The sequence below is a fragment of the Physella acuta genome, unplaced genomic scaffold (genome assembly GCF_028476545.2).
Source record: "Physella acuta isolate Inbredline_101_S28 unplaced genomic scaffold, ASM2847654v3 ptg000550l, whole genome shotgun sequence".
NCBI lineage: Eukaryota > Metazoa > Mollusca > Gastropoda > Physidae > Physella > Physella acuta.
In genome coordinates, this window is record NW_026732069.1 from 147,501 (window position 1) to 160,456 (window position 12,956).

Consider the following 12,956-nt stretch of genomic DNA (forward strand, 5'->3'; position numbering starts at 1 on the left):
TGAATGAATGAATGAATGAATGAATGAATGAATGAATGAATGAATGAATGAATGAATGAATGAATGAATGAATGAATGAATGAATGAATGAATGAATGAATGAATGAATGAATGAATGAATGAATGAATGAATGAATGAATGAATGAATGAATGAATGAATGAATGAATGAATGAATGAATGAATGAATGAATGAATGAATGAATGAATGAATGAATGAATGAATGAATGAATGAATGAATGAATGAATGAATGAATGAATGAATGCATGAATGAATGAATGAATGAATGAATGAATGAATGCATGAATGAATGAATGAATGAATGAATGAATGAATGAATGAATGAATGAATGAATGAATGAATGAATGAATGAATGAATGAATGAATGAATGAATGAATGAATGAATGAATGAATGAATGGACGGACAGACGGACGGACGGATGGACTGACGGACGAACGAACAAACGATCGAACGAACGAACTAACGAACCAATCAATGAATCAATGAATCAATAAATCAATGAATCAATGAATCAATGAATCAATAAATCAATGAATCAATGAATCAATGAATCAATGAATCAATGAATCAATGAATCAATGATTCAATGAATCAATGAATCAATGAATCAATGAATCAATGAATCAATGAATCAATGAATCAATGAATTAATGAATCAATGAATCAATGAATCAATGAATCAATGAATCAATGATTCAATTAATCAATGAATCAATGAATCAATGAATCAATGAATCAATGAATCAATGAATCAATGAATCAATGAATCAATGAATCAATGAATCAATGAATCAGTGAATTAATGAATCAATGAATCAATGAATTAATGAATCAATGAATCAATGAATCAATGAATCAGTGAATTAATGAATCAATGAATCAATGATTCAATGAATCAATGAATTACAATGTAGTGGAAATGCATACAGATTACTGTAACACCTACATATATCCTCGTCCATTTCATTTTCGCCACATTGATCTCTATACGCCGCAGCATCAGTTAGGACACCAACCCCGGACTCCTGTTTAACATTTAACAAAACACTTGCAATAATGTTGGATAGGTCTTAAATACTTTTGTTATATTTTTAAAACATGTCGTAAAACATAAAAACTACCAATTTGGAGATTTTAAAAACAAAAACCCCAACAACAACAGAAAATCATCTTCATCAAAATATTTTAAAATTATATTCACAATGACTTTCAAGTTGAACTTCAGCTAATAAAAAACAAAGTCAAGCCTAAAAAAAATTCGAACCTCTAAAACTTGGCATGCATCGTTATTAAAATAAAGTGTTGGATAATATCGATTATCGTAATCCATGAGAGCGGAATGGACCTGTATTGCAGACATATCAATAGTTTATATATATATATATATATATATATATATATATATATATATATATATATATATATATATATATATATATATATATATATAATTTATAAAATTATATAATTTTTTAAACTTTCTATTACTTTCTCTAATACGAAGTATAGAGAAAGTATTGTCTCGACGTTTTACACCTCCCTGAGTGCGAAAAACATAGTCTTGCAATTTTGTTCGTATGCCTGTGTGTGTGTGTGTGTTTATGTGTGTTTGTGAACATTATAACTTGAGTACGGTTACAGCTAGATTGAAGAAATTGTATATATAAGTATTATATCAAATGTGTAGTTCTCTGTCATCTTTTCAGTGATTTCCGGTAAACGGAAGTGGAACTCATTTTACTTCCAATTTTTTTTTAAATTCTCTAACTTGTGTATTTCTTCAGATAGATAATTGACTATTCACAAGTAAGTAAAAGATCTAATTCTCTGCCTTTTGTCAAATTTTGAGAAATTTCAGTTGGCCAAAATAGTATTTTACGCCATTTCCGATTTCGCAAAAAAAAAAAGAATATGAATTTATAAAGTAGCATTATTGCGCACTATAGTACATATATTTTTGCCGTTCACATTGAGATCACATACGAGATTCTAATCTTTTTAAAAAGCTATTTTTAATTAAAAATGGGTTAAAAATCATATCTATATCCCGAGTTTCCATACCCCATTGATTTATATAAGACAATTAAAGAATGTTTAGGGGAAATCCTACCGTATTTTTTTTTAAAACTCAAACATATTTGTGTAAAAAGCTGTGTTATCGAAGAGTGCAATTTGATGTTTGGGTGACATTTTCGAATAAAGAAATAGTGTATGTGTTGCTTTATGCATAGCTCTTAATTTTTTATTCAATGTTTTTTGTTTGCGTTAATAAAAATAAAATTTTAATATGTCCGATTCAATATATATATATATATATATATATATATATATATATATATATATATATATATATATATATATATATATATATATATATATATATATATATATATATATATATGTATATGTATGTATATATATATATATATATATATATATATATATATATATATATATATATATATATATATATATATATATATATATACTCACATCAGTAACTGTAACGTCATTTCCACTTTTAAGTAAAGAAACGCTCTGGTCAATGGCCAATAAATGGACGTTGGAGTCTGGGTCAGCTGTGGTGACAACAGTGACATCATCTCCTGGTTCAACATCAGCCATGTCAAGGTCAACGGTCACCTGTTTAACACAGAGTAACGTTATTGTCAACTGTTGAACAAAGAACTGCGTTAAATATAAACTTGTGCTACTCACGCAAAGCACCACGCTAGAGGGATGATCACAGTGATAATGTGTACCTTGTTATTGAAAGCACCGCTGATGTCGAAGCTGATACTGTCTGGGACAACTTCACCGTCTGGTCTGACGTAGTAGACGACGATTCTGGCAGAGGGCGCCATGCTGGGCTCAGAGACGACGGAGAAATTGACGCTTTTCTGGTTGTTGCCATTTATTGTGCCAGATTTTATTATGTTGCCTCGAGAGAGAACCTGTAGAACACGTAAAACAGAAATGTTACATCTGTTACGATTTTCACACATGTGTTAGATACATATTCTAATATCGAATAATGTTTATTATAAAAATAAGTATGAATGCCTATGTATACCTGATACAAAAGAATAGACAGTTCTTCAGTACCGTTGATGGAAAACAAGATTATGTCCCCTGCCTAGAAGAATGTTTAAGATACATAGTTAGTTTTTAATAATAATCATTAAAAAAGTTTTTAAAAACCCACGTTTTCTGATTGAACTAAAAAGTAGAAAATAAATGCTATACATCACAATAATGCAAGTAAAGATACGTATTAAAATATGTTGATCTACATCCATTTTCATGGAAGACAAACGTAGTTTCTTTCATTATGGCAGTGTACTGAGTACACAAACATACATGGCTTAAGTCATAATTTGATAAAAAAAATTTTACTACCTGTATAGAAGCAGATTGCAGGTAAATTTGGATGTACGAGCTACTTGGGGAGTGTCTCTTTTCTAAGTAAAGTGTTCGGGTAACTCCTTGGAAATCTGACTAGAATTGGAATATACAAATGCAATCCATTATTAATATTCGACAAATAAAGCTTATTTTTAGCGTTCCACATTTAAGTCCACATTTAAGTCACAGAAGTACAACAGATTTACGAAATGAAATTTTATTTTTAACCCATGGTAAAAAAAAATTAAATACAGAAACATCCCACACTTACTGATATAATGACGGCCTCGTGGAATGTTGGTGTCTGAACTAGAATGGGTACCAGACCGCTGCTAGGGACGCTCAAAGTCTGGTCAGGAATGTCTGCGATTGGTGAACTGAAAAAGCCCCTGCTGTAGTTATAGAATCTGAAGTTGACTGTAACAGTTTCACTAGTGGAACGGATTGGAAGTCCATCTGGCTGTGAGATCTTTAGCTATAAAATTAGGAAAAAAAACATGTGTAAAATGAAAATAATTTGATATCATAATTATATGATTCACAGTAGGTTTAAAGATCTTAGGTCGTACCCATCAGTAGTTTTTGTCTCAATTGATCTGTTTTAAGTGTTTCCATAATTGGTGTACTGTATAGTACTTACATTAAGTACTGACGTATTCGATATACCATAAAGAACTTACAAATTACATAGGCGACGTACTGTTAAGAACTTAATTAAGCAATGTACTGTAAAGTACTTACATAGGCAATGTACTGTAAAGTACTTACATAAGCAATGTACTGTAAAGTACTTACATAAGCAATGTACTGTAAAGTACTTACATAAGCAATGTACTGTAGACCAGGCTTGAAGGTCTTGGGATTGTTCTCCGGGTACTCAAGTTTCACACCTTTGTCGTACATGGTGACGGTTCCGTTACTGGACATCTGGTTTCCGGTCAGAGACTCGATCACGTTGGCGGAGACTATAAGTGTGACCTCATTCAGTGAGTAGGCAAACTCTTTGACCTTTGACATAGGTACTACCGCCCTGGTCTCTCCATCAATCTGCATCAGTTCACAAAACGATCTCTTGGTTTTATAAGTTTTTTTAGTTTACAATAGTTGCTAGTTTGTTTGTTTGTTTGCAGTTTGTGGAAAATACTGTAACGCAACAATAGTTGCTAGTTTGTTTGTTTGTTTGTAGTTTGTGGAAAATACTGTAACGCAACAATAGTTGCAAGTTTGTTTGTTTGTTTGTAGGTTTGTGGAAAATACTGTAACGCAACTTTATCCATTTTCTAAAGCAGGGATTTCGTTACTTTCCAGATACATTGGTTTCTAATGACATCGAAATAACATACAGTTTTTAATAGAATTAGCTATTTTTTAGACATTAAAAATGAATTAAACGTTTAATTTAATAACAGAAGGAAGAAACCACGATTACGTACTAACCGACGGTAATGAGCCCACGTTTTAAAATCTTGAAAACCGACCTACGTACGATTTTAATTTATAAAAGTAATAATTTTTTTTTTTATGAATGAATTAATTTATTTTTGCCTTAGACATGTAATTTACAGCGTCCGTTTACTTTGCCATGCCCGCTTAAAAGTATTCTAGTTTTTAGCATCGGCTTGTGAGGACTGACACAGGTTTACAATAGTAATACTTCTTTCTCACATCTAACCTACTCTCATTAATTTAAGGTGGTTTACTTATACATAGATCTAATACAAAAACAATTTTATTTTTAAACCTGAAAATGCAAATGTGTAATTAAATGCTGATTTGACGACATGAAGTGGATTGATGGGGTATGGGTTTATAAGTGAAGCTGAAATAAATTTGGGATTAAAAAAAAATTGTTATGAAAAATATTATTACAAAAAAAAAGAACAAAAGAGCAGGGTATTGTTTTTCGGTAGAGTGGGTTTAGGGGGTATGGGCTTATAACTTGAGCTGAGAGTAAAAAAAATAATATAAATATTATAAGCCCTCTGGGTAATATGTTAAGTACAATAAGACACCACCAATTAAACATTCTTCCCTTTTAAGCAGCTATATCTATAGCAGTCCTACTGCAGTATTTTTGTTTTTCTTTATTTTATAAATTTATTTCAAACATTAAAAAGAACAATTATTATTTATTTTGTCGTTTTATACAGTTTCAAAGACATGATCATGAATTTTATATATAGCAATTAAACGAAAAAAAAAGTAAAATGGCAAAAGAACTAGCCTAAAATAGGGGACGCAACTGTTTCTTTTGAAACCAAAAGTTGACATTGTAGCAACAAAAACGGCCGTCGGAAACGGGTCGCTGTAATACTCATACTGATCTATCACTTCTAAATTTTCCATGACCCAAAATTGACTACTGGTGATGAGCGTATGCTGGCTTTGAACTATCTTTTTCTCCAATACTTTTATTTCCATTAAAAAAAATAACATTGACATGTATGTTAGTGTATTTGTCTGTAGCAGCATGTAACCATCACTCAGTGGGGATGCTTTTACCCACTGAGGTGTTGTGGTTAAGACGGGCTGACCCTGAGATTAAGTACACACCGACACCGACAGTTAGTTGTCCAGTACTGCTTTATTTACAGCATCGAGCCATGACGGCGATGCAACACAGTAGTACAAAACAAACTAGCCAAGAAGAAAGAATCCAAAAGACCAAAAGAAAAAAAACTGTAGCCCTAAAACAAATGTAAATAAAAAAAGTTACATTCCTGACAACACCATGTGTAGGCTATAATATACACGGGTAACAATAAAATATGTTTTGGCCAGTACACAGTACTGCCAACAAGTACCAATACGTAGTACTACAAATAAATACTTATATTAATACTCACCCTGACTAGTGTGCACATGCAGCACTAGCAGGAATACACAAATAAGTATTTTAACAAACATAATCTATATAACTACCTTCATTAGGTCTACATCTTGGTCCACAGACAGCAGCCTTGCGTGTGCGACACGGCTAGGCATGAAACTACCCACAATCCCATGTCACATGACATGGAACACAGGTAATTTCGCTCACAAAAGCATAAAAAAACGTCAACAGTTCAGTTGCGGTCCCACAGGGGCCGCAACCCAATGAATAAAAACTTCATATTTTTTATCCCCCATTGGCTGGTAACCATATGTGTTACACAGCCCCCCTCACAAATAAATGTACAATGGAATTCACATTTACATTTACAACTTATACATAATAGCACTTAAAAAAAGTTCAGTACACTATTACACAGACATTAAGTCCTTTCAACTTAAATACATTATTCCCGGCAAACCGGTAGAGGCTCCAGTGCTGGTACTGGTCACCACTTGATGCGCCAGGTTGAGTCGCTCGACGGGTCGTCGTTGACGGGTTGACCTCCGCAGCTCCACTGGTGGTTCTGGGTTGATCCAAGAGTCATCCTCGTCCGATGCCTCGTCCCTCGCATTCACCTCATCCAGATGTGGGGCTGGCCTGACCATCACCTTGTCTTGTCCGTCCCGGGCGACCACCTCGGGCACGAAAGGCGTTGCCTCCGGCCGAAGTCTGGCTGGGACTACCACCTTGATTGTCAGTTCCTCACCTTCATCTGCCTCACTGGTTGGGATGATCTCTCTCCGTCGCTCCCCCTCCGCCACAGTGGGTTCAGCACTCGACATTGTATAGTCGGGTCGCTGCCAACCACGGCGGCGTCCACCACGTCGTCGGCCTCTCCTCCGGCGGCGTCTCCGACCTCTGCTTGTGTCATGTCTGTCTCCCAAGCGACGATCTTGCTCGCGCTGAGACTGACATTCATAGTGTGGCTGTCTACCCTTCTCACGCGCACCCTCCGGCTGCAACCCTCCTCCACGGCGGAACACCCGACAGCCGTACTTCCAGCCGCTAGGCGAGGTAACCTGAGCTGTGGTTGCTCGACACTGTGATGATCTCGGTGGCGTAAACTTGGGCTGGGAGCTTGGCAGAACACGCATCAGCATCCGCTCCCCGACGCTGATGGATTGGCGTTTCCCTGCTGCTGACCCCGTTGCCTAGCTGCTTTTCTCGGACAGTCGCGGACGAAGTGCTTCGTAGACCCGCACTCGTAACAAGCTCCTCTGGAGGGCTGTTGTTTTCGGGCTAGGATATCTGCCACCTTCTCCGCCAGACGGTCGAGTTGTTCCTCCGTGAGCATCAGCGGCGTAGTCTCCTGGCGACCAGCTACCGTTACTGCGTCGACCTTCTGCGCCAGACGGTCGAGTTGCTCCTCCGTGAGCATCAGCGGCGGCGTCGTCTCTTGGTGAACAGCTGCCGTTACTGCGTCGACCTGGATAGTCCTGTTAGCTGCTGCCGTGGCTACGACTGGGGACTCAGTTGTCCCGTCCAGCCTTTTAACAGCTTTCAGGACGTCCTCCACCTTCGGACTGGCTTCCCCTGCGAAACCAAATGTACCGCGAAGTTCGAGCGCCAGAAGAGGTGAAACCCCCTTGCAGAAAGTGTGATACACCTTCTTCTGGGCATCGGCCTCAGTAAAGATACGCTGCTGGTTTAGCTTCGTCATCTCTGACCACAGTCGGCAGAGAAATTCCGACGCTGACTCCCTTGGATGTGGAGTGAGTCGGCTGAACTGCAGATACCTGTCTTCGGCACATCTGGTGTCGCCAAAAGTGCTTTGTAGGAGGCATAGCACTTCCTCTGGACTCGCAGCTTGCTTCACCCGCTCATAGGCAATCCCTCTCAGGCTGCCTAAGACGCGTGGCAACGGGTTCGGAACGCTGGTGTTCCGCAGCAAACATTGAACTTGGGTTTCCCATTCCGGGAAACTCACCTCCCCTCCTCCAGTGGGTGGAAGGCCGGTGAACTCAGCTTGCTGTTGTGTGCTGGAGCACACACCTCCACCGTCACGGGCCGCTGCGCATCTGCCTGCTGTAGATCAGCCATCTTAGCCCTCAACTTGGCCAGCTCCTGCGACAACTTCTCCAACGTCGGGTCGCTGTTTTCCATCCTACCTCTCAAGGTCAAGCCCCACGTTGGGCGCCAAATGTAACCCTCACTCAGTGGGGATGCTTTTACCCACTGAGGTGTTGTGGTTAAGACGGGCTGACCCTGAGATTAAGTACAAACCGACACCGACAGTTAGTTGTCCAGTACTGCTTTATTTACAGCATCGAGCCATGACGGCGATGCAACACAGTAGTACAAAACAAACTAGCCAAGAAGAAAGAATCCAAAAGACCAAAAGAAAAAAAACTGTAGCCCTAAAACAAATGTAAATAAAAAAAGTTACATTCCTGACAACACCATGTGTAGGCTACAATATACACGGGTAACAATAAAATATGTTTTAGCCAGTACACAGTACTGCCAACAAGTACCAATACGTAGTACTACAAATAAATACTTATATTAATACTCACCCTGACTAGTGTGCACATGCAGCACTAGCAGGAATACACAAATAAGTATTTTAACAAACATAATCTATATAACTACCTTCATTAGGTCTACATCTTGGTCCACAGACAGCAGCCTTGCGTGTGCGACACGGCTAGGCATGAAACTACCCACAATCCCATGTCACATGACATGGAACACAGGTAATTTCGCTCACAAAAGCATAAAAAAACGTCAACAGTTCAGTTGCGGTCCCACAGGGGCCGCAACCCAATGAATAAAAACTTCATATTTTTTATCCCCCTTTGGCTGGTAACCATATGTGTTACACAGCATATAAAGGATTTACAGCAACATAATGTACATATAAGTGCATAAGAGAGTTAACATTTTAAAAATACTTTGCACATGGTGAAGGATTTAGAACTTAGAAACATAAATAAATAGAGAAATAATCGATGCTATGCGAAGTTTTATAACATCAACATCTGGTTATATGACACCAACTTGTGGTTACATGTGTGTTGGTTTAACAATTAAATAAAGGCTAGTTTTAAACATGTTTACATTAACTAGGATGATTTATAACATCATATAAACAATGGCCGGTTCTAAAAACATTGTCATCATAAGTGTGAAGAGAAAATTAGATGGTGTTCTTACACAGTGGTAGGACAACAGTTGTGTGATCATTAGCTGTGTATTAGCTAGCAGACAAAAGCATTGTGATCATGAAGGAAAGGTTGGCTGAGACAGTGTGTGGGGAGGAGGGTGGGGGGGGGGTTACTGCGGACCGACCGGGACCGTGGTGCGCGTCTTGATGGTTGTGTATATTAATTTTGATGTGTGTAGTTCCTATAATGGGAGGGGTCAGTGAAGCTATGACGGCAACAGTCTAATCGCATTTGGTATGGGGTGGGTTAGTTATGTGAAATGAGAGTGAGTGTTATTTGCTGGGGTTGAAAGTTAGTAAAGAGATGGGGGATTAATGAGGGCTATTTATGTTACATATATCCATCGTATAATTAACATTTATCTTTATTTATTTTGGTAATACATCATCATCAGTATGTAGTATAGTATTTCAACACAAGACATTGCAAAGTTAGTAGTCTTATGGTGGTATATAAGTAAAGTATTTGCGCTTAAGGTTGGGTATGGAATGAACATATTGGTTGGGGTGTGGCGGACCAGGTATCGGACTCCATGATGCGTGTCCTAACTGTTATAGTGTTCTATTTATAGCGTGTGTGTTGTTCTTTTTGAGTCGTCTACTAAAGATCAGGTCAAGGGTCTGTCTGGTGAATTCTGCCCTATTTCTACAATTCCAAATAATTTGTCTATATAAAGCTACTGACCTTTGATCTATCCGCCAGCCCGGTTTGGGGGGGGGGGTGTATTTCCTAAGTATATGATTATGACTTTAATTAAACTAAACATAAAGAAGTAAAACAAACTTTCATACAGTTTTCCTTCAGAAAAGCATTCGTCGCTCGTAAAAACTCTTACACTTTCTAGTAGCGACCAAAGTTTTTATTAAAGAAATCAAATTTGTTTTATTTTATTTTAAATGCATCTAGCTTTTTTTTATATAATAATTTTTTATAATTTGCTCTTTACTAAACTTTGTCAACAAGTGATATTTCAGGCCCCTTAACCTATACAAGGCGGGATAATCTCCCTGTAGGCATACTATGTGTACTAGCACCTACCGGGATTATCAACTGGTAAACGGGTTTCGTCTTCCAATAGTCGTGCAGATTTACTTGGACGATTGCGTTACCTTTGACTGGTTTACCATAGGTGTACCTGTAAGGTGTAAGAGATTACAAATATTCTATAAATTGTGAAGGCGACTTTGTCTAAGGGTCCCTTTATTTAAAGAGCTTGTACGTGAAAATGCTATTAACCACTGGAAAAAAAAACCCATAGATGATACAACTGCCTGCAATTTAAAAAAAAAAAAGTTTATAATACTAATAATAAGAGAAGAAGTGACAATAGTTTTCTTTTTATTCTTTGGTTATGGCTCTTTAAGCACATACAATAACTATTTTTGTCGATGTGTTTTATTTTTCTATGTAAACTTTATAACACTCACAGTAAAAGGGCAACAAATCTATTTTTAGTTCTTCCCAAGTTCGATTAGCTAAACGAAAAAGAACTTGCCGCCCAAGAGCCGAAATTAAAAAAAAACAAATCAACTTACTTTGTCTTAATAGTAAACGTGACGTCAAAATCGCTGGTCAAAACGTAAGGTGGCATGATGACCTCGACCTCGAACTTGGGAAGAACTAAAAATAGATTTTTTGCCCATTCACAGTGAGTGTTATAAAGTTACATAGAAAGATAAAACACATTGACACGAATAGTTATTTTATGTGCTTAAAGAGCCATAACCAAAGAATAAAAAGAAAACCGATTGTCACTTCTTCTCTTCGAATATACGGTCATTGCAAGCTAAAGCTATTGCTCAATAGCAGGTTAGTGAGGGCGGTCTACAGCTCAACCACGTCGTCCTCAACCGATTGTCACTAACAGCTTTTATTTAGTTATGAAAATTTGACTTTATGCTACGAAGATGAGATTTTGTTTTGCATAGTAGAAGCATTGCTAGGGGATATTGCGCCTAAACGGTAAATAAAACATCATTTTAAGGTGCTATATTGAATTTACACGAAGTTAATATAATAAACGGCTACAAGGCTTTATATACCGATTTAATTGGTTTCTACCTTGATAGTTACAATAAAATAAATACCCTTTAGTCTGCGACCCGTAAAAACCGTTAAGCAGCTCAGTGGCGTAGCCAGGATCGTCTCAAGGGGGGGGGGGGTAGGGTCCAATTTTTACCCGGTGACAAACTTTCGATTTGCACCCCTCCCCTCAGACTTTTGATTTGCACCCCCCCCCCTCAAACTTTCGATTTGCACCCCCCCCCTCAGACTTTTGATTTGCACCCCCCCCCCCGCCTCAAACTTTCGATTTACACCCCCCCCCCCTCATACTTTATATATAAACCGAGGGGTCTATGGGGGGGGGGGGGTTATGACCCCCCCTAACCCCCCCCCCCTGCCTACGCCACTAAAGCAACTGATTGGTATAAAGACTAGTTTTGTTCCCATCGTGTTTCCACTAAATTTGTATCCTTAAGGACTAACCTAAACAACGGGACATCTAACTAAATTATAAAAATAAATCATTGTCTTCCTCACGACAGGCTTTGCAGCTAGTAAATGAATAAATAAGATAATAGAACTTAGATAACCCCCTGAGGTACTCGAGTACTATAGAACAATAGAAGAGATACTCCAACATAGAACAATAAAAGAGATACTAGAACTTCGAACAACAAAGGTGGTATATATAGGGGAACTAAACCAAAAAAAAAACTACCCGTGTTGAATGAGATACAAAAAAATTAGTGTTACCATACTCTGCTACATTGAAGGATTTCTCTTCTTTCAAATTCTGAAAAAAAAATGTTCAATAAACATTTAGTTTACATTTAAATATTTTATTTTAACAAAGGTATTAGCTCAAAAATATATTTTAAAGTTTCAGTAATGAAGACATATTTATTGTTTGTTTAATGTAAAACAATTTGTCATCAAAAAGGCTAAAAGCTTGGTTGTCTAAAAGTAAACAGGAAACTAGACAAAAGAGTAAACAAGAAACTAGACATTGAAAATATTTTACGCCAGCCTCAACGACAACTTTCCAGTCCCCAAGGACTGGCTGGGATGAGAGGGTCAGCTCCTCGGCGATGACCCCTTTTACTGGAGTGACCTTGACCCACTGTTTGATCTTGTTGTTCTTTGCGTCCTGGCTCAACAAACATAAAATTGCTAATATACTACGTGAAAGAAAATTATTTCAAATACTTTTTTTTTGTTTTTTGACGAAATTCATGCGGTTGTCGCTAGCTAAATTACTTACATAAATAGAAATGTCCATTGTCCCTTTGTACGACTGTAAATCAGAGTACACTCCAAAAACTCTATATTTCACTGGAAAGAATAGCTTTAGATGCATAAAACAAGTATCATATAGTTTATTGAATGGCAAAAGCCGCTTGCAAAGAACTAAAGAGTCGTTACATAAAGTCTAAATTGTGATTGAAATAGTTAAAACAGCCTTGTCACTAAAGCAAGAAAA

The 12,956-nt window shown here is 37.2% G+C and overlaps 1 protein-coding gene across 1 annotated transcript in view; it reads right to left on the minus strand.

Annotated features, from left to right (window-relative positions):
- LOC131946292 (CD109 antigen) overlaps positions 1–12,956 on the minus strand; it is a 39,176-nt gene that overhangs the window by 22,494 nt on the left and 3,726 nt on the right. The window contains exons 5-17 of the mRNA XM_059306985.1: positions 12,738–12,808; positions 12,498–12,623; positions 12,230–12,269; positions 11,008–11,092; positions 10,511–10,607; positions 4,253–4,477; positions 3,702–3,905; positions 3,425–3,523; positions 3,099–3,161; positions 2,788–2,979; positions 2,519–2,668; positions 1,290–1,370; positions 972–1,050 (exon numbers count right to left, since the gene is read on the minus strand). Coding sequence (XP_059162968.1) covers positions 972–1,050; positions 1,290–1,370; positions 2,519–2,668; positions 2,788–2,979; positions 3,099–3,161; positions 3,425–3,523; positions 3,702–3,905; positions 4,253–4,477; positions 10,511–10,607; positions 11,008–11,092; positions 12,230–12,269; positions 12,498–12,623; positions 12,738–12,808 — 1,512 coding nt within the window. The remainder of the gene's footprint in view (positions 1–971; positions 1,051–1,289; positions 1,371–2,518; positions 2,669–2,787; positions 2,980–3,098; positions 3,162–3,424; positions 3,524–3,701; positions 3,906–4,252; positions 4,478–10,510; positions 10,608–11,007; positions 11,093–12,229; positions 12,270–12,497; positions 12,624–12,737; positions 12,809–12,956) is intronic.